This window comes from Lissotriton vulgaris, chromosome 2_1 (genome assembly GCF_964263255.1).
Source record: "Lissotriton vulgaris chromosome 2_1, aLisVul1.2, whole genome shotgun sequence".
In the NCBI taxonomy this organism is placed as follows: Eukaryota; Metazoa; Chordata; class Amphibia; order Caudata; family Salamandridae; genus Lissotriton; species Lissotriton vulgaris.
Genome location: NC_141687.1, coordinates 1,276,508,399 through 1,276,531,355, shown reverse-complemented (window position 1 = coordinate 1,276,531,355; position 22,957 = coordinate 1,276,508,399). Strand labels below are relative to the sequence as shown.

The 22,957-nt window shown below is 45.9% G+C and overlaps 1 protein-coding gene across 1 annotated transcript in view; it reads left to right on the top strand.

The window, feature by feature from the left end:
• Positions 1-22,957, top strand: part of UBE4A (ubiquitination factor E4A) — a 284,893-nt gene that overhangs the window by 137,019 nt on the left and 124,917 nt on the right. The window contains exon 12 of the mRNA XM_086956992.1: positions 13,492-13,624. Within this exon, the coding sequence (XP_086813118.1) occupies positions 13,492-13,624 (133 nt within the window). The remainder of the gene's footprint in view (positions 1-13,491; positions 13,625-22,957) is intronic.

Sequence of the window (22,957 nt, the reverse complement as noted above, 5' to 3'; positions counted from 1 at the left end):
TTTATTTGCCTTTAGATTTGAAGAAAAACATTAATACAATTGAAGTAGAGAAAGTGGAAGAGGAACCTCTAGTTATCCTAGTTAATGGTGTTCCGACAAAGAGTAAGAAAATCTGGCAAGATTTAGTGGATGTTCGGAAAGTCAAAAAGGCAACATTGTATTTTATAAAAAACAATGAGTACTACAAGAATGTATGTGTTGCAGAAGAGGAAGTAAGTGAAGAAGAAAACAGCGAATTGTGTGCTGGACAAATTGAGAAAGTGGAAGCCTCTAAAAATGAAGAAATATATGAACATTATAGTGTTCATCCTTTGCATTCCAAGGAGGTCATGGGGAATGCTATTGAGTTGTTTCAAATGAAACAAGCCAAAGGGAGTCCCATTAGTGTTTGGGAGGAAAGTTTGGAAGCTCAGTGTTTTCCACAGTTATTTCCCACAGGTCGAGGAGGACGATATGATGAGCGACCTGATCAAATTCCTGCTTCTGAATACCGGACTTTACGATTGTATGCAGAAGATCCTAGGTTTCGTCAATGCATTCCCTATTTGTTCCATCTACTGTTTGAAAGTGATCTGTCTGGACTGTCTTATGCAGTGAACCACATCCTGAAAAGTGGTTTACAACTGCGAAATATCTCAGCAAGGGACTTTATGGATAAAGTCAATGTGCAAGACAGTATTTTGGATTCTCACCTGATTAATCTGATGGCATGTCAGCGTGGTACTAATGAGTATTGGTACCGTCATGGTGACTTAAAATGTATGCTGAGGAACTCCCACATGGTTCCTCACTCTCGGCTGTGCTGAGTATGGCTGGGAAGACTTACTTGAATTTCTACGAGAGGCAAATGGAAACATTGAAAATATTGAATTCAAGACACCCGGAGAACTGTGCTCTTTGGATCCAGTGAATGTATGCAGGTACTTCAATCCTAGATTTGAAGCTATGATGTCTTTCATCACGAACAAGAAAAATCCACCTTTTGGAGAGGTGTTGGATTTCTTCTGGAGAAAGGAGTATCAAGCACGAGGTGCTCCTCATATACATATGCTGCTATGGATCAAAGATGCACCCAAATTTGGAACAGATCCGGATGACTTAGTGATGAATTTCATAGAACAGTATTCTACATGTGCTGTTCCAAAGACAAAGGAAGACAAAAGTCTAAGAACAAGTTTTACGGTTTCAAAGCCATCGTTGTGGAAAGTACTGTTGTCGTAAATTCAGAAACAAGAACAAGTACTACACAAAATGTCGTTTTGGATTTCCACGATTAGTGATATCTAAAGGAAGAGTGAACAATTTGATGTCTTCGCTGCGACATAATGTGACAAGGAAATCACCCAAAAATACATACAATTTGAAGAGAAACGAAGAGTCCAAGAACATCAATGACTACAACCCAGTGATTTTGTCCATGTGGAATGCTAACCTGGATATACAGTTTGTGGCTGACAACTGTATGGCTGTGGCTCGGTATGTGACGTCTTACATCACAAAAAAAGAAAAGACAGAACTCAAGGATATGTGGGAGGACATTTCCCATGAAAAGAGCCTCAGTAAGAAGTTGTACAGTTTCAGTCTGAAGATGTTGTCGCATCGAGAAATCTGAGTTTATGAATGTTCTGACCGGTTATCTTCAGCAAGTCTCTATGCCAAATCTAGGAGTATCATTTGGGCAAGTCTTGGTCTTGCTGCAACGCGTAATCGAGTTCTCAAACCTGTACGGGAAATTGAGTATTTGGCGGAGAAGGAGCCAAGCAGTACAGATATTTTGAAGACCAACATGTTGGATACATATTATCCAAATAGAAGCAGTCACTTGGAGAATGTTTGTCTGTATGAGGTTCTACAAAATTACATTTTCAAGAGGAACATCAAAGAAGATATTGATAAAGGAGTGTATGCTGTAATTGGAAGTGAGGGATGTCTGGTCAAGCAAAAAAAATGTCTATTGGTAAATCATCGAAAATTGGATTGCGAATCTCCCGAAAGAAAAGAGTTTTTCTATTTAGCTCTTTTGCAACTTTTCAAGCCTTGGCGTGCAGAAGAGGAACTGCTTGGAGATTTCCTCTGTTACGAAGACTCTTTCAATGCAGCCAAGGAGTCCATAGAATGTCCTGTTTTCCCAAAATATCTAGAAATGTTGAATGCAGAAATCGAGCAGGAAGCAACAATAGCAGCCGAGATTGCTTGAGACCGTTCTCAGGACAGTCAGAGTTCTGTTTCATTGAGTCGGGATCCACTAGGAGGACCAGTTATCGAAAATGAAGCTGCCACTGCCACGATTGAAGTGGAAAGAGACATGGCACATGCTCAGGAGGATATGGTTAACTTAGAAGATTTAGAAAGACAGCTTAACGTTGAGCAGAGGAAAATATATGACGAAGTTACCAACCAAATTGATCATGGATTAAGTCATGAGAAGAAACAGTGCTCATGTACGTCGTTGAAGCCTATCCGACTGTACGTGAGTGGAGAAGCAGGAACTGGAAAAAGTTTCCTCATTAAAGCAATTTCATGTTATTTGCAGAAAAGGACTGAGTCATCGCTGTCTTGTGTTGTCACCGCTCCAACTGGTCTGGCAGCACATAACATTAAAGGTATAGTTGTATAGTTGAGGAAATGGATGTGTGATTGTTTTTTTGCATGACTGACTAGGTGTGTGAGTAACTCCATGGATGAGTGACAGTCTGTGAGTGTCTGTTTACACTGATTGTAACTAAGGTTATATTAGAATCTGAAGAGGTTCATCGTATTATCACATGAATGATATCATCAGTGATGTGATAAGTAATGTCAAATGAGATGTCATCAGTGATGTCATTTGAGATTTCATTTGAGATGTCATCAGTGATGTCATCAGTGATGTCACTGACCATGTCATGAATGATGTAATATGTGACATCATCAGCAGTGGATTGCGGGTGTGCGATATATAGTTAGTGCAACTAACTATATATTCGAATTTCAAAGGTTTTGTAAATGCTAATCCCTAACTATATATGGTCTATAACCTATGGTTTTTTCAGTGAATTTTTAAGGTTTTGTAAATGCTAATTCCTAACTATATATGGTCTATAACCTATGGTTTTTTCAGTGAATATATATGTATATCTATCTGTGTCGTGTCCTTTCATTTGGTATTCAAGGGGATTGTATATGGTAAAACAGCTTGCTTCACATGCCTTTCAGAGTTTAGCCTAAGACTGCTTTGTCCACGCTACCACTAGGATAGATGGTCTATAAGGTTGACTTACAACCAATCATCATAAGGGTTGCTTGGCATGGTACAAGGTGATCACTAGAACTAGTGAGCATCACATACCAGGCCAACTTCTCACACCCCCCTCTTACAGCAAGCCTTACAGCCCTAAGGTAGGGTGCATTATATAACATTTGCAGACTGGGTACATCCAATTACAACGCAAGTTTTAGCACGCGTTGCTTTTACATCGCATGCATTACAACGCATGCAATTTTACAACGCGTGGTAAAACCATGCATACCATTACATTGCATGCGCTTTTACAGCACATGCGATGTAATGTGTAATGGCAGGGGCGGCTATTCACGTCGTTGTGAGGAAACTTAGGCTGTTTCCTCACAACGACATGAAGCAAGCAGGAAGAAGGAAGCAGGATCCGACGGCGACGCTGGATAGGAGAGAGGTAAGGGGGTTTGTGCATTGGGTAGGGGTTACTTTTGTAGTGTTTAGGGTAGATTTAAAGTAGTGTGGTAATGTGTGTGTATTTTAAAAAACGTTTTAGTGTGTGTTGTGGTGTTGTCGTGTTTGTTTAGTGTAGTGTATTGGGGAGTGTAGTGTAGTGGTTTTGTAGTGTAGTGATTTAGGTTTTAGGGTATTGTAGTGTTTGTTTATTGTAGCATATTGGGGTTTAGGGTAGTGTAGGGGTGGGGTGGGAGTAGTGTGGGTAGCGTAGTAGTGGTTTAGGGTAGTATAAGGGTGGGAGTAGTGTGGGTAGCGTAGTAGTGTTTTAGGGTAGTGTAAGGGTGGGAGTAGTGTGAGTAGCGTAGTAGTGTTTTAGGGTTTAGGGTAGTGTAAGGGTGGGAGTAGTGTGGGTTGGCTAGTAGTGTTTTAGGGTTTAGGGTAGTGTAAGGGTGGGGGTAGTGTAGTAGTGGTTTAGGGTAGTGTAAGGGTGGGAGTAGTGTGGGTAGTGTAGTAGTGTGGCAGTGTTTTTGGGTAGGGGCAGTGTAGGGGTGGGAGTAGTCTGTTGTGTAGGTGTAAGGATAGGGATGTTACTTACCTTGTATACTTGTACCTCAAGTATAGCTTTACCATGCATACCTTTGCGTTGTAATGGCATGCGTGGTAAAAGCATACTCGTGGTAAAAGTATGCAATGTTATGGCATGCGATGTCATTGACATTGCGTACTAATAGCCGCATTGTAATGGCATGCGTGGTATTAGTATGCGATGTAATGACATATATCCTTTGCAGACATATCTGTATGGTCAGATATGCCCCTCTGCTGGCCAGTTAATTATGGACTGTACAAATGATCGGGGAAGCAGACTTAAGTTATGTACTGGACACTGTGATGGCTTCACTAAAACCTATGGTGTAGCAAACACCTCTTATTATTAAACTCACACTGACTCCAGCATTGTCTTTATTAATATGTGCACCCAGAAGGTACCTTAGAGGTACCCCCTGAGCCGTACTAGCCCTCTAGTGTGCTGACTGCATGGTCCAGTCCAGCTTGCCACCATAGATACGTTTCTGACCTCCTAGAAGGTGAGAGCCATGCTTGCAGAGGCCAGAAACCATGCCTGCTATGGAGCGAGATGTTTACACCTCCTCCTCAAGGAAGGCTAGTAAACCAGCATATCAAGACAGGAGGCTTCAATGGCCTCTGCCGCCTCTGATATGCAACTCGCGGCTTCCCCAGACAGGGGAGATGCAACCCCCTGCCCTGTGCTCATATGGCACCAGGACTCGTGGGGAAATTAGCTATGCAGGAGGCATGTTGCACTGCCAGTCTGAACAACTCTAGGATGACCAGCCTTAAGTGAACACAGTTAGGAATCCCACCTTCTTGTGTGTGGTGGAATTAGGAATTTGGGACTGGGTGATGCCCACTCCCTAAGGAAAGTGGTCACCTAGGGGGTGTAGTGACCCCAGGAGTAAGTAGCTTATTGGTTACTACCCCTCACTCCCCTTGACACCCCTTAATTGAGAATTTAGGGGACCCTCTGATACCAGGACTTTAGATTTAAACGGACACAAAGTAGTGGACACAGAAAACTGCTGACCCAAGAACATAGGAGCATGACTGACTTTGCGCCAATCCTGCCAGCATCCCTGTTGCACCTGACCCTTGTGGAGCAAACAACTGTCCTGCCGATCTGTAGAGCCCAAGAAACCCGTAGGGCTGCCAGTGCTTTGCCAAAGAAAATCCCTTGGAGTAGAGGAGATACTCCCCTACAGCTGTCCAGGAAGAGGTCACTGTGCTCCTGCAGAATCGAAGATAGAGAAGTGAGCCTTTGACCGCCACCACCTGACACCTCAAAGTGCCTCTACACCCTGAGGCTGAGGGAGGGGGTGGTGCCCGTGAGGTTCTGAGACGCACAAGACCATCCTTTGGTCTGGCCAGCCAGTCGCTGCGTACAGCCTCTTTCTGCAGGCCCCCTCTAATCACGAGTGACTCTAGCACTGAACCAGATGCCTAAAGACACCACTGCATCCGAGTCCCACAGCCAGAGAAGTGGTCCAATGGTGTCCATACATGCCCAAGCATCTCACAGGTCTAGCCCCACTGTGGGTTCCTCCACACTGGGCCCACAGTTGCAGCTTGAGGCTCTTTCTGACCAGACCATTCCTAATTGAAGTGAATGGGAAATACAATGCTGTAATATACCTCTTCACCTAGACACCCAGAGCCTCCTGGGGGGACCTGTTGGTGTAGCCTTGGACCTTGCCACATACTCTCCTTAAGTCCAGAAGAACAGGCCCGTAAGTTGCTGTTAAGTTCCCAAATGCAGTACAATTTTTTTTACCCCATGCAGTAACATTACCGCTTCCAAGAATTGCACTGTCAAGATTTGAAAACTGTAAAAATGTATAATTCAGAAAGTACTTGATGTCTAAATTCATATAAATGTACGTGTTTTTTTTTGTGTAAATTGGTGTCTGATTTCTTTTAGTGTGTCTCACTTACTGCCTTTGTATGCGCGCGCACTAAATGGTTAGCATTACCGTCTAATATGCCTAACTGCTCGCGCACACTAACAAAAAAGAGCATGTGGGGTGACATTTGTGCATTGGTAAACCAGTTAGGGTTTGCTTGGACTCTTTACACTGTGTTTTGTCCACTATATAACGAACCTGCTTCCTACACCTTGACAGAGATTAGCAACCCCTTCAAACTCTGTGGCTTGGTTGACTCTACTGTCACAACTCCTCTTTGTGAATTTAAGACATGACATGTTTTTGCTGACAAATTTAGGAAACTGGGATTTTGTTGCAGTAGTCCTCGCTCCCCCTCCCCAACACACACACACTTTTGTGCCTGGAATATGATGCAACAAGACAACTGATCATTAGATCCACATGTGATAAAGGCTTTAGCCCCTCTGTAAGTCCCCAGTTAGTGGGACCTCTGGTACCTAGGGCATAGGTACTAAAGAGGGTCCCTAAGAGTTGCAGCATATCTTGTGACTCTCTAAGGGGCCCAGCACCAAACTCATTCAGACTACCACTGCAGGCTGCAGGTCTTAGTGCTCTAAAAATTAAAAACATGACATGTCGCACATCCTGTGTGCCATGCCCCCTACCAGTGCATGTAATATTTGTAAGTCCCTTTACAGCCCTAAGGCATGGTGCATTATATTATATGTGTGGAAATATCTGCATGAGCAGATGCACATGTGCTGGCCAGTTCACTTACTGCCAGTACAAGTGACCAGGGAAGCCATTTCAAGTACACATTCTGGACACTGGTGAAAAGTGAGATCTCCAGCTACATGATGTTTGAAACCATCTTGTATTAATAAACCCACACTAATTCCAGTGCTTGCTTTATTAATACACACACCCACAGGGCACCTTGGAGGTACCCCGGAAAACGTACCAACTACTAGTGTGCTGACTGACTTGTCCTAGCCAGCCTGCCACCTCAGACTAGTTTCTGACCCGAGGGGTGAGAGCCTTTGCTCTCAGGAGGTCAGGTACAAAGCGTACTCAGGCAGGGGGTGTTTGCACCCCCTCCTTCTGTTTGTCCCGCAAATAAGCATTCCAAAGTATAGCGTGTCAAAGAGCCCAATGCCTTTGTTATGCGAATCTGGTGTTCGAGGCATATGAGCTGCAGATTGTACACTTTAGCATTAGATCGTCACCTGTTGGTGGATTCGGATGATTGCATGTTGTTGTCGTCTTGGAAGAAGTCTTTTGTAGTCACAAGATAGGTGACTCCTCCCTTGGACGATAGTGCGCATGGGCATCGGCTCCATCCTTAGATTGTTTTTTTCCGCCACTGGGTTCGGATGAAACTTTTCTGCTCCGGTTCGAAATCCACTTTTCAAGCACTTTGACGCGTGTAAACTTATTCAAACGTCACCAAACTACTTTTATCAATATCGACAAACGTCGTCTCGACTCCATCAGCTCGATTCTGGTCGTCGACGCGGTCCGTTGGGCCTATCCACGCCAGGAGGCCTACACCTCATGGAAAGGACGCCATTCAAAAGATGCCCCAAGCAAAGTTTCCACACAGTGACCATCACGAGGTCTGTAACCTGTGCTTATCACCAGAACACGACGAATCCAACTGTACAGCCTGTGCGTCCTTTCGATCCAAGAAGACCATTCGAGATCGGAGAGCCCGTCAACACTACATGCAGAGATCGGCTCCAGAACTGGTGGATATCTTCGACGAAGAAGTTCCGCTTGTTCCCGAAGAAGATTCAGACGATCTCCAAATCGTATCCGAGGCAGACGACTCCGATGATTCAGCCCCTGCCCCATACCCACCACCCAAATCGAAGTCAAAGGTCAACACTCCGCCTCCGGGACCCAGTCGCGACTGAAAAAACACTTCTAACGCCCCGCCATCGAGCCCGGCTCCAAAGAAAATACTCAAGCCTTCCGGTAGCTCCTTACCGAGCAAGCCGCACGTGCCGATCCCACCAGCTCCCTCTGCACCGAAACCGAAACAAGTCCCAGCTCCGAAACAGTCGACTTCTAAAGACAAAACTATGAAGCCAGCGTCTGACGCCTCGAGGCCGACGAGACCAGCTTCCACTCCAAAGCCAATATCTTCGGTACCGAAACCTACAAGGCCTGATTCTGATGCGTCCAAGCCCTCAAAACAGCCTACGACTCCGAAAACAATACCTTCGGTGCTGAAATCTACGCCAAAGGACACAGTAGCAACTCCTAAGGCTAAAGACGAGCAGCAACCACGGCCGGAACTGAAACAATCGGCGCCAGCAAAGGTACCGCAAGGAGAAGACCTTTTCCAACCTGATCCTCTACAAAAGATCTACATTGACCCAAAGACAGGGCATGTATCCACTAGACCACACAGGAAGAGGAAATTCGACACCGCACCTACACCTGCAGTGCCTGTCAAGAAGAAGGACTCTGCCACATCTCCTATGCACCCTTCTTTTCCTATACTTTCTTCTCCTTCATCTTCTGTTCCTCTTAACATTTCACCTCAAAATTCTCCTGAAAACTCTCCTCCTTATTCTTCACCACATACACCTCCAAATGATGAGGAGTATAGCATAGGGGGAGGGGTAGACCCAGATGAGCCTTTTCCCTACCCTGTTGATGATCCAGATGGGGAGTAACCAAACCCACAAGATGTGCCAGATATTCCTGACCCACATTCATATCCATCAAAACCTTCTCCCCAGAAGACAATATTGGTTTTGGGCACTTACTGATTAGGGCTGCCATTTATCATGGGGTCACCATGCATTCAGATGAGGCAGAGGAAGACTTTTTATTAGATACTTTTGAACAATCACAAAGGTCTGTTCAAATTCTTCCTATGATTAAAGGGGTCATCAAACATGCTCCAGAAGTATTTAAAGATCCTGTACGTGCTAGGATTCTAAACCCTAGAATTGAGAAAGTACAGGCCTGCTCCTGGGGATCCTGCCTACATTAAAGGACAGCTACCCTTAGATTCCCTAGTCGTGTCAAATGCTAGAAAAAGAGCAAACTCCGACATCAGGTGAAGCACCACCCCCTGATAAAGAATCTACAAGAAGCCAGAAGACCTACTACTAGAGCTTGCTATGCAGCTAAATGGAAAAGATTTGCCATTTGCTGCAACAATAACCAAATTGATCCCCTAGATGCTTCCATCCAAAATATCATTTGCTACCTTCTACATTTACAAAGATGTAACTTGGCATATTCATCTATACGCCTACATCTGGCAGCAATTGCAGCATATTTACAAAATAGACAACATCTGTCTTTATTTAGAGGGCCTGCTATTAAAGCATGTATGGAAGGATTACAAATAATCATTCCTCCCAGGTTACCACCCTCTCCAGTGTGGAACCTAAACCTTGTTCTTACAGGGTTCATGGGACCACCTTTTGAACCTCTACACAAATTTGAACTGCAATTCCTCACATGGAAAACAGCTTTTCTAGTAGCTCTCTTAGAAGAGTTAGTGAGATACAAGCTTTCACTATACAAGAACTATTTTTACAATTACACCGTAATAAAGTGGTTCTCAGAACAAATCCTAAATTCCTTCCAAAAGTCATTACTTCGTTTCATTTAAACCAATCTGTAGAGTTACCGGTGTTTTTCCAAAACCTAGACTCTGTAGCACCAAGAGCTCTACACACACTAGACGTTAAAAGAGCTCTTCTCTATTATATAGATAGGACCAAATCCTTTCGCAAAACAAAGCAATTGTTTGTAGCTTTCTCTCCACCACATAAGGGCAACCCCATCTCTAAAGCTGGAATTGCAAGGTGGATTGTAAAATGTACACAAATATGCTATCAAAAAGCAAAACGTACATTAACAGTTCCTCCTAGAGCGCACTCCACACGCAAACTAGGAGCCTCTATGGCTTTCTTAGGGAACATTCCCCTAGAAGACATCTGCAAGGCAGCAACATGGTCTACAACACACACCTTCACTAAACACTACTGTGTTGATATGCAAGCCAAGCAGCAAGCTGCAGTAGGCCAAGCTGTTCTAAAAACTCTTTCAAACTACTGCAACAGATACAAGCGACCACCGCTAGGGGAGACACTGCTGCACAATCTATGCTAAAGTGTACAATCTGCAGCTCATATGCCTCGAACGGAAAATGCTACTTACCAGTATGCATCTGTTCTTGGCATGTAGAGCTGCAGAGTTGTACGCGCCCTCCCGCCTCCCCGGGACCTGTATGTGTTCCAGTTTCATCTTCATTAGATATACACATGGACATCCTTTCTTTATTTCTACTAACTCCATCATTTCCCATCATGGCGAGAAACAATCGAAGGATGGAGCCGATGCCCATGCACACTATCGTCCAAGGGAGGAGTCACCTATCTCGTGACTACAAAAGATTTCTTCCAAGACGACTACAACATGCAATCATCCGAGCTCAACACCAGGTGGCGATCTAATGCTAAAGTGTGCAACTCTGCAGCTCTACATGCCAAGAACAGATGCATACTGGTAAGTAGCATTTTCCTTCCCTCACAGGAGAGGATGCCAACCACCTACACGTCCCTCCCCTCTCCTGTGACCAGGTCCCATTAGGTGCCTGGACAAGGTGGGGAAGTTAGTAGTAAGAGAGGCCTGTTGAGCTTCAGGCTAGTTCCACCACTAAGTTTGGATACCTGAAATGAAGATGACATTTCAGAGTCTGCCATCTTTGTGACGGCAAACTTAGAAACTCTAGGACAGTGTTATGCCTACTTTGAACAGTAAGTGGTCATATATTGGGCATTGTGGCCTCTGGGGTAGGTAGCCCATTGGCTACTACTCTACACTCTCCTAAAACCCCTAAATGTAAAGAGTCACAAGAACTGAAGAACCAGTGAGTGCACCAGCCCTGCCGGCCTATCTGCTGACTTCGACAGTTGTGCCAAAGTTGACTTGTTCTGCAGCTGCTGTCTTTCCAAAGCTTGGGAGACTTGCCATCACTTCACCCAAGAACCAGGAACTCCCATGGAGCAGCGGAGCAGCTTCCCTGCATTCTACAGGCACCCCAGGAGACCTGTGAGAACTCCAGATTGCCAAAACCCAACACTTGAAAGCACCATTAAATCTGAGCCTCCTAGCCCGAGCTGAAGTGGGCCAACTGTTCCAGTGTGGTCCCCAACCCTCCAGAGATGAAGGCTACCTTTGACTTGCCCTCTATGGACTTCCGGACGCTGCTTGCAGTCTGTGTACAGGCCCCCTCAACCGTGAATGTCTTCAGTGACAAAACCCACAAGCCTCGAAGTACCTCAGAACCTGTCGCACCTGGCATGTGGAAAAGAGGATCAAAGGTGTCCCCGAGCTTCGTGAGAAACCAAAGGTGGTGATGGACGGAGCGCTGACAATACAAACATTCACCCCCAGTCAACTGATCTGGGTTTAATTCATCACCGTTCTTTAGCTCACTCCGCCACCCCAGTTCAGACCTGGCCATATGCAAATCAGTCTGACCCTGTGCCTCATGGGAACAGTCCAGCCCGAACTGCCAAGCCATGTCTTCCCTGGACCGGAATCAAGCTTCCCAGGACCGGTTTCTGGCATTACAGCTGTCTTCAGCCGGGCTTGCTTGACACCAGTGGCAAAGTGAAGCAAGGGACTCACGTCTGAGCATACCCTGCCAACTAAGGGCGAACAAAGAAAAACCAAAGGTGGTGATGGACGGAGCGTTGACAATACAAGCACTCACCCCCAGTCAACTGATCTGGGGTGGCGGAGTGAGCTAAAGAACGGTGATGGATTAAACCCAGATCAGTTGACTGGGGGTGAGTGTTTGTATTGTCAACGCTCCGTCCATCATCCCCTTTGGTTTAGCTTCGTGAGGCCTTAGCTCCCCTGTTTCAGCCCAACTGACCTTCCAGTCCAAACCTATAGGCCATTTTAACAAAGACCAGTCCCCATAGATAAACCTTGGCCACCCAATGCTGTATTACACCACTGCACCTGCCGTCCTAGTGCAGCTTAAGGTAATCTGCTGGTGTTGCCTTGAATTTTGGCCTGTACTCACCTTAACTCCTGAGGATTGGTCTCATAAGTCACTGCAAAGAACTTGTATGCATTATTTGTTTTTCCTCCTATAGGATAACCTTTCCGCCTATGAAAATTACACTAAAAGTATTTCAATCTCAAAACGTACTTATCTGATCATATTGAGTCTGGTGCCTAAATGTATATAAATGTGTTATTTTTATAAACTGGTGTGGATCTCCTTATTGTGTTGTGTGTATCCTTTTTATTGACTGAGCCAGATGTAGGTAACTTCCATTTAGCGAGTCCTTAATTGCGATTTTTTTTTTTTTCCAAATCGCTACTAAGGACTCGCTAAATGGAATGTAGGTAGGAATCGCTAAAATATTCCTTAACATTCCTTAATAACGAATCGATAATTGAGATTCGTTATTAAGGAATACCTAGCCATTCATTCCTATGGGCTAGGCGGCCCATAGGAATGAATGGAAAGAGATTCACTATTAGCGATTCGCTATTTCAAGGGTGCCAGTTTGTCCAAAGGACACCCTGTTGCACCCCTGAATGGTGCATTTGTGCACATGTGGCACACATACATGCCCTAAGGGCATGGAAGTGTGCCACATGGCTCATTTCAAAAAGCAAAAAAGAGCTTTTAGAAAGGAAATCGCTACTTACCACCAACTTGAAGTTGGTGGTAAATAGCGATTCCTTAAGTCTGAAGTGCACTGTTTTTAGTGCTACGTGCATTGCATTTAAGGAATCGGTATTTCCGATTCCTTAAATGCAAGAGCAAAATAAGGAATCGATATTTTGCGATTCCTTATTTTGCTCGTAGGTATAAAGTCGCCTACATTGCACTCCGCCAAATACAGGTCGTTAACGCAGAAATTTAACGAATTTCGGCGTTACCGACTGGTATTTAGCCACATACATCTGGCCCTTTGTGTGTATTTGGAAATCTCACACTACCCCCGAGAAGGGCACATTGGGATTGCTAGAGCAAGTCCCTGTCCACTCTTAAGGAAATACCTGTACTCTTTATATGATATACCAAACAGAGGTATATAGTGCAAAGAGCCAGCTTCCTGCAACAATCACTTTTAAATTTCTGCATCTGTGTACCTTGATATATTCGGCCACCTCTTTCCTCTTGAATTGTCTGTAAGGAGGACATGACCATATAGGCACATGCTCAATCTATATTTCAGTAAATGTGTTCTGGGGAGCCAGCTGCTCTAATCCTCCAGCCCCCAATATACCGCCTGACTCCCCAGATACGAATGTATACTGCTTTTCCACCCCTAACCAGAACACCTGTTTTGCTTGCAGAGTTCTTTGCTGATAACCTTGGGGACTTCTTCATCTTCCTGAGGCGCTTTGCTGATGACATCCTGGAGACCTCTGCAGACTCCCTGGAGCATGTTCTGCACTTTGTCACTATCTTCACTGGGAGTGTAGAAAGGTGAGGAGCATTTGCAGGCATAGGATGAGATGTAGGAAGGTGATTAGACCCTACTGGCATAGGGCAGGCGGAGTTGAAAGTGGATGATTCCTGTGCTCCAGACTAGGGGTGTTTAGATGTAAAGACCCTCTGTACTAGGCTGAGTATTTTAAAGAGCAACCCGAACAATGCTGGCACATACTTGAAATGTAGTGCTGCAAACTCCTTGATGACCCAGAATGCATAGTGTCCTGGGTTGGGGTACAGGACTTGGTGTTTAGAAAGGTCCTCATCGACCTCGGATTGGTAATTTAGAAAGGTAAGAAACCCTTATACTCAGGACAATGACCGTAGAGGAGGTCTCCTTGACCCTGAAGGTGGGGAGTGGACTGTAACAAAAAGAGAGGAATTCATATTAGGACGACATTCTAGAGTAGTGAGAGCCCATGTTCCAGGATGTAAACGTCCTGTATGGCAGAAATTGTATGTTCGAGGCATATGAACTGCTAATCACATACTGTGCATAGATCACCACATGGTGTTGGGCCCGTATGTTTGCACTTGTTTTTGTCTTGGAAAAGTCTTTGGAAGTCACGAGATAGGTGACTCCTCCTTTGGATGATAGTGCGCATGGGCATGGGCTCCATCTTCAGATTGTTTTTGTCCGCCATCCGGCTCGGATGTGTTTATCGTGCTCCAATACCGTGCCGTTACTGATACAACTTTCGACGCGCAATCCTTTACCCTTTCACCGGTATGGTTTCGATCGCGATCCCTAGTTGTCGCGCATCTCTTCTACTTCGAAGTTCTCAATTCCGGTCGTCGACTAAGGCCTTCGGGCCTACCTAGGCCATTACATCTGGCTCATGGAAAGGACTCCTTTTAAAAAGTGTCCTCAATGTAGATCGAAGTTTCCACACACAGACCTTCATGAGGTGTGTAACCTCTGCCTTTCTCCGGAGCACGAGGCCAGAGACTGTCCAGCTTGTGCCTCTTTCCACTCCAAGAAAACCATTTGGGATCGTCTAGCTCGAAGAAGCATGGCTCGCTCGTCGACATCCATCCCCGACGACATCTTCCAAGAAGGTATCGATGTGCCAGAGCTGGAGCGGGTCGAAGAATAAGCCAATTACTTCGACATCGAAAGCATCACTCCTGGGCAGCGGGTCGTAAGTAGTGAAGTCGACCCCCTCCCTCCACCACCATAAAAGGCTTCGGTAACACCTTCACCTTCGGGCCTAGGTGCACACCGAGACAAAACTTCTCACGCCCTGCCTTCGGGCCCGGCAAAAAATTCCACAAACAAGCCTTCAGGTCGCTCGAGATCGAGTCAGTCTGCCGTTGGTGCCGAAAGTCAAATCCCTACAACAAGGGGTGGTGAGGGACAGAGTCTCTGAATTAAGCAGAAAGCTCTCACCCAGTCAAGAGATCAGGGCTAGATCCAACACCGTTTTTTAGCTCACTGCACCATCCCAGTTTCAGAACCCGGCTGTATGCAAATTAGTCTGTTCCTGTCCCAGTGCATGATGGGAACAGGGCAAACCAAACTACAAAAGCCAATTCTTACACTGGGAAGGAAACAAGCTCCCGGGGACCGGTTTCTGGCATAGGTGTGGCAGGGTATACTCAGACATGAGTCCCTTTCTCACTGCTCCATCAGGATTCAAGCAAGCCGGGCCGAAGAAGGCTGAAATGCCAGAAACCGGTCCCCGGTAGCTTGTCTCCTTTCTGGTGAAGAATTGGCTTGGTAGTTTAGTCTGCCCTGTTCCCATGATGCACTGGGCCAGGGACAGACTGATTTTCATATAGCCAGGTTCTGAGCTGGGTTGGGGCAGTGAGATAAATAACGGTGATGGATCAAGCCCTGATCTTTGGACTGGGTAAGAGTGGTCTGTTTAACTCAGACACTCTGTTCATCACCACCCCCTTTTCTAAATCGAAAGTCAAATCACGGCACCCAAAAAGAAACCATCCTCCTCTTCCATGCCGAGCAGTGCTTCCACATCGACGCACTCAGCACCTAAACCTACTAGCACCAACCCCTCGACTCCGAAAAAGTAATCGAACCGAGTAAAAAGCCACTTCCAAAGAGTACAGCTGCTCAACCGTCGGAGCCGAAAAAACCCTCGGAACCGAAAAACCAACCGGTACCGCAGGCTCCTTCAGAGGCTAAAAAAGCTCACGCTTTCAAGCCAAAAGAGCATAAATCCATTCCAGATTTGATGCCACGCAAGCCTTCGGAACTGAAAAAAACGGAAGACCAGAAGAGCTTTTTAAACCGGATCCAACCCAAAAAACTTTGGTAAAAGACCCAAAAACAGGTCCACTGATTCTCAGCTCCGAAAAGAGAGCAATGGACATACCTCTACCGACTCCACCTCCACCAAAGAAGAGAGACATTGCAACATCTCCTCTCAGAATTCCTTCACCACCTCCGCCTCCACCTCCCCCTTCACACCACTCCCCTACACCATATCCACTCTCCTCTTCACTATCTCCTCCACCAGTGGATGATGATACCTTTGATGACGGGGGGCAGGGTACAGATGACGAACCACTAGGGAAACCTAGTCCGCCTTACACCCCAGACCCGTGGGACGATTAGAAGACACCAGATGTCCCTAATGTACCACAAGATGACATCCCTCTAGACCTTCCCTTCCAGAGGACACAATAGGTTTCACCAGCTCGTTCATAGAGCTGCACGATACCATGGTACCATGGTGTAGATTTACATACAGACCCTGCGGAGGAAGATTTCTTAATGGACACATTCGATATATCCCAAAGGTCCACTTCTGTTCTCCCTGTGTTAAAAGGGGTAATCAAACATGCACCTGAGGTGTTCAAAGATCCTGTTAGGGCTAGGGTTATTAACCCCAGGATAGAGAAATAAATACAAATCTGCCCCAGCAGACCCTGTTTACATCAAGGGACAAATACCATTGGATTCTGTAGTAGTCTCCAACGCCAGAAAAAAGGCCAACTCGCAAACGTCAGGGGATGCTCCACCTCCTGACAAAGAATCAAAACTATTGGACGCTTCTGGTAAACGTACAGCGTCACAAGCAGCTAATATATGGTGAATCGCAAACACAAGCTTTGTTAACTAGGTACAATAGGGAACACTATGATGAGTTAGAGACCCTATTGCAACACATTCCTGACAAATACAAAACCAAGGCCAATGACCTCATACAGGAGGGTAAACTCATAACAAACACCTCCATTCGTTGCGCTCTAGACGTGGCAGACTCTGCCTCCAGAGCTATTAACACAAGTGTCCTTCTACGTAGACATGCATGGCTACGCATTTCTGGTTTCAAACCAGAAGTGCAAACTACAATACTTAACCAGCCATTTGATCAGCAACACCTGTTTGGCCCTGCCATGGATTCATTTCTAGGAAAGATGAAAAAAGACACCGCTAAATCAATGGGAGTCTTGCAATCGCAAGCTCTCAGACTTTCTTTTTGTCGCTCCACCTACAAGGGTACCTCCAGAGGCTATTCCTCGGACAACCCCTCCACGTCCTATAAAAATCCCACCCAGACCTCATTCACCAGAGGTTATCAAAGAGGAGGCTACAGAGGCAATTCTAACAAAGGGAGAGGCAAAACCAACAATACTCGCTCCGCCTCCACCCCTACCCAATAACTTCCCTCCGCTCCACACGGACCATTCCTCTCCGGTAGGGGGCAGATTGCCACAATTCCCCCTTGTCTGGAACAACATCACTACAGACAGGTGGGTGACACAAATCGTTCAATCAGGTTATTGTCTAGAACTCACCTCTATCCCTCCAAACATACCACCCAGACTGCATCCACTGTCACCAGAACATTTAACGCTGCTAAAGCAAGAGGTACTTCCCTCCTACAAAAACATTCAATAGAACCAGTTCCCCTGCATCAACGAAACACAGGGGTTTACTCCCTGTACTTCCTCATTCCCAAGAAGGACGGCTCTCTGAGACCCATTTTGGACCGCAGACCCCTAAACCTTTACATACAATCAGGCCGTTTTCATATGGTCACACGTCAACAGGTCCTTCCTCTTCTCACAGATGGCGATTTCCTTGCCACTTTAGATCCCACTGACGCTTACTTCCATATTCCGATTCACACCTCTCACAGGAAATATCTTCGGTTTGTAGTGTACGGTCAGCATTACCAATTCAAGGTACTCCCATTCGGAGTCACCACAGCACCCAGAGTCTTCGCCAAATGTCTGGCGGTGGTTGCAGCTCACCTAAGAAGACAGCAAATTCACGCCTTCCCATACCTAGACAACTGGCTCATAAAAGCCGATTCATACAGCCAGTGTGTACATCACACTTGCGCTACAATCCAACTACTCCACTACTTAGGGTTTACCATAAACCACGCAAAGTCCCACATACAATCGTCCCACATACAACAGCACCACAGTGCCACAATAAACACCTCAAAAGCACTTGCATATCCCAGTCCACCCAGGATAGCAAGCATACAAAGCTTCATAACTAAATTTCAGTCGCAACACTCTCTTCCAGCCCGAGTGTTCATGCATTTGATAGGGATGATGGCCCCTTGCATCTTTATAGTACCTCAGGCAAGACTCCAGATGCGTCCTCTACAGGAATGCTTAGCACGTCAGTGGAACCAGGCTCCAGGTCAGCTAACAGATTTGGTGTTGGTGGACGGCCGCACGCATCTTTCTCTGTAATGGTGGAACACCCAAAACCTTTCCAAAGGGCGACCGTTCATCGAGCCAGTTCCGCTGATTGTGCTAACAGCGGACGCATCGCTCTCTGGCTGGGGAGCTCAACTGTTACATCACACCATTCAGGGCAAATGGACGCCTCAACAAAGGTTACTCCACATCAATCACCTGGAGTTACTAGCTATATTTCTGGCGTTCAGGTCATTCCAGAAACAAATATCAGGCAAAACTGTCCTAGTCCGCACGGACAACATGACAGCAATGTACTACATACAGAAACAAGGCTGGACACACTGCTTACAGCTCTCTCAACTAGTACAAAGCATATGGGGGTGGGCTATTCCCCAAAACATGTATCTCCTAGCCCAACATGTTCCAGGAGTCCAGAACAACATAGCAGATCTGTTAAGTTGTCAGGCGCAACAGATTCACAAGTGGGAACTTCATCCGCAAGTTCTTTAACCGTTTTCCACATGTGGGGACAACCAGAGATAGATCTCTTCGCCACACACAACGCCAAATGCCCAAGCTTCGCCGCCAGATATCCACACCCACTGTCCAAAGGCAATGCGATATGGATGAATTGGTCAGGCAGATTTGCGTATGCTTTTCCGCCTCTCCCACTCATTCCACTGGTAGTGTACAAACTGCAGCAACACTCAGTCACTCTCATCCTAGTTGCTCCAACACGGGCCATACAACTGTGGTGCACCACATTACTGGAACTATCTGTAGTCCTGCACCAAAAATGACACCTCTCCCCACGCCTCTTAACCCAGAACCGTGAAGAGATCACGCGCCCGGACCCAGCACCGCACACACTAGCGATCTGGCTTCTGAGGGCTTAGAGTTTGGTTACCTTAACCTTCCCCCCCCCCTGACTGTATGAATGTTATCAGGGAGGCTAGCCCCCCCCACCCCCCACACTAGAGCCTGCTATGCAGCCAAGTGGAAAAGATTTGTGATATACTGTCACAACAACACCCTCAATCCTTTAGATGTGTCTATCCAACACCACATAGGTTCTCTACTACATCTTCAAAGGTGTAATCTAGCATATACATCCATTAGGTTACACCTCACTGCCATAGCAGCCTACCTACAAAATGGACAACACTTGTCGCTATTCAGGTTACCTGCCATTAAAGCATTTATGGAAGGCCTTGAAAGAATAATTCCTCCCTGGGTACCACCCTCGCCTGTGTGGAATTTAAACATTGTTCTGTGTGGAATTTAAACATTGTTCTCTCAATGGGAGGGCCCATTAGTCACAAGACTAATGGGCCCTCCTTTTGAAACTCTGTACAAATGCTAGTTACAATATCTAACATGGAAAGTCGCTTTCCTGGTGGCCATTACTTCTCTTAGTAGAGTCGGTGAGCTACAGGCACTCACTGTAGAAGAACCATTTTTACAACTCCATCATAACAATGTGGTTCTCAAAACCAATCCAAATTCCTCCCTAAGGTTATTTCGCCCTTTCACCTCAATCAGTCTGTGGAGTTGCCAGTATTCTTCTCGCAACCAAAACAGTCGCAGAAAGAGCTTTTCATACTCTGGATGTAAAAAGAGCACTCCTTTATTACATTGAAAGAACAAAACCTTTCCGCAAAACAAAACAACTTTTCGTGTCATTCTCACCACCACATAAAGGCAACTCATATCAAAATCTGGAATTGCAAGGTGGATTGTCAAATGCATACAAATTTGCTATTAAAAAGCAAAACGTACATTAACTATTCCCCTTAAAGCCCACTCTACCTGAAAGATAGTGGCTTCAATGGCATTTTTAGGGAACATTCCCTTAGATGACATCTGCAAAACAGCTACATGGTCTACACTGCACACATTCACAAAGCACTATTGTATAGATGTGCAAACAAAACCACAAGCTAGTGTGGGCCAGGCTGTACTCCAAAAAACTATTTCAAACTACTGCAACAGATACTGGTGGTCGCAGCTAACGAGGGGTACTGGTATACAATCTATGCATAGTGTGTGATCTGCAGCTCCTATGCCTCGAACAAAAAATGCTACTTACCAGTATGCATCTGTTCTTGGCATGTAGAGCTGCAGATCCACACACACCCACCCACCTACCCGGCTACCTTTATCTGTTACAGTATTATCTTATTTAGATGCAGCATACACGGGCATTTTCTGTTTCTCACAAAACTCCATCGTTACCCTGCTGGCGAAAAACAATCTGAAGATGGAGCCGATGCCCATGCGCACTCTCATCCAAAGCAGGAGTCGCCTATCTCCAAGACAAAAACAAGTGCAAACATCCGGGCCCAACACCAGATGGCGATCTATGCACAGTGTGTGGATCTGCAGCTCTACATGCCAAGAACAGATGCATACTGGTAAGTAGCATTTTCCTTTCTTTCTTTCCTTTCTGTGCTACTGCCATCAGCCAATCAACAGAGCTGAGGAAGCCACTCATATGGTCCATGGTGACAAGATGTACTTTGAGGTGGAATGCCATACTTTTTAACTGCTGGCACAATGATGGTATAGAGAAATGTCATACTAAAGGGCATGTGCTTGGTGATCTTGTAAGACGTCATTCTGGTTTGTGGTTTAAAGTGTGTTAGAATACTCTCCTTCAGTACTAGCATCAAATGTCCGCTTTCTTCACTACCCTAATTTGTGGAAAAGCCTATAAACTCTCAATAGTCTTCCTCCAGAACACTCATCTAACTAGTTTTAAAATATAGCATATATCTCCATATGCAGGTGATATTAGAGTCTTCTATAGTGTGTGCTCGTAGCTGTCTGCTGACTTCTTGTGTGACACCAATGCCCAACTGAATGACTCTCCTGTTCAATAGTATGCAAAATGTGGCTATTCCATCTGGCTCAGCTCCCTACCCCTATGGAACCTCAGTGTCTTGCTATCTGTCTTAATGATCTCCGCTCTGTGTAGTAGGCACCACTATGTATGTCCCACGTTGCACATCTACAATTGCATGTATCTTGAGATTCCATTCTTATCTTGCCCTTGCACACTATTGTTAGTGGCTCCTGTTTCACGGATTACTTGTCCACATCTGTGTGCCCCTTGCATCCATGCATTTGTATCACTCGCCCCCACTTGCCCTGCCTGTGCAATTTCTACATCAGATAGGTGGGAGCACTTGCCATCGGAATTGTCTTCCGATCGTAACCCTGAATTTGAATTTGAATTTGAAGGGATTTGTATAGCGCTCGTACACCTGGCGGTTTCTTGGCGCTCACTGGCAACTGCTACTCAATGTGTCGGAAAGGGGAAAAAGTTGAGCATTCAGGATGGGAAGGCTTGGGTGAAGAGGAAAGTCTTGAGGTCTCTACGAAAGAGGGGGTACTGGGTGCAGGTTCTGAGGGGCAATGGGAGGGAATTCCAGAAGGCTGGACCTGCGGTAGCAAATTGTGAACCACCCCACTTCTTCCGTTTAAAGCGGGGAACCAGGAGGAGGTGGTGAGAAGCGGATCGGAGGTCTCGTGAGGGAGTATAGGATTGAATGGCCGAGTTAATGAAGGAAGGGGCGGAGCCTGTCCGGGCTTTAAAAATGGTGCAGCCGAGCTTGAATAAGACTCGTTGCCGGACAGGGAGCCAGTGAAGGGAAGAGAGAAGTGGGGTAACATGGTGTAATTTAGAAAGGTTAAAAACCAGCCGAGCGGCCTGGTTTTGAACAAGCTGGAGACGTCTCATGAGGTAGTTGGGCATGCCATGGTAGAGGATATTGCCATAATCAAGGGGGGATGTTACCATGGCTATAAGGATTAGTTTGAGCGCGTCTGGGGCAAAGAATCGAGAGACTCTGCGGATAGTCCTAAGTGAAAGGAAAGCGGAAGAAACCACAGCAGAAACTTGAGAATGTAGTGAAAGTTGGTTATTGATTTTAAATCCAAGAGTTTTGACAGAGGATACAGGAGTGGGAGGGGAACCTAGTGAGGGGGGCCAGAAGGAGGAGGTCCAAGGGCTGGAGCAACCACCCGTCAGCACCAACTCCGTTTTATCGGGGTTGAGCTTCAGGTGGTTGAAGTTCATCCAGTCCTGGATGAAGGTCATAATGGACTGGACTTTGGACACGGACTCCGGGGTAGAGGAAAGGGAAAAAATGAGCTGGAGATCGTCTGCGTAATTGTACATGTTAAAAAGGGTTTCAAAGACAACCAGTAACCAAAGACCCTTTTATGTTGCCCGGCGGTATCGCCTCTATGACCCACCAATGTTAATCAATGAAGAAGCAGGCGCTGGAGACTGGAAGGCAGGAAACGAGGATTTTATTCTCTCCGGAGGAGAACACATCAATTCAGACAGCAAGTATCGTCACGAGGTGTTCTAACCACATCTCTGAGGCCTGGCCTCTTATACTAGGGTTTATGACCTTTATTGCACATAACACATTCTCGCAACACGTTGATAGTTGAAAGAACATCCTCGGAATCTCCCCTTCAGGCCCGTTACCACATACATTTACAGTTGGATTCCCCACCCCGGTCACAACAGGTGATGGTTGTCGCACAGCAGGGCATTCCGCTGATTCACGGAATGCATGGGGTTGATCGGATCTCATAGGGTGGGGGCTTTGATCGGCTCGAGGGTCTTTTGATGGGGAGGGGAAGCTTCCTACTGTACGGGGTAATAAACAGTATCCGCAGGGC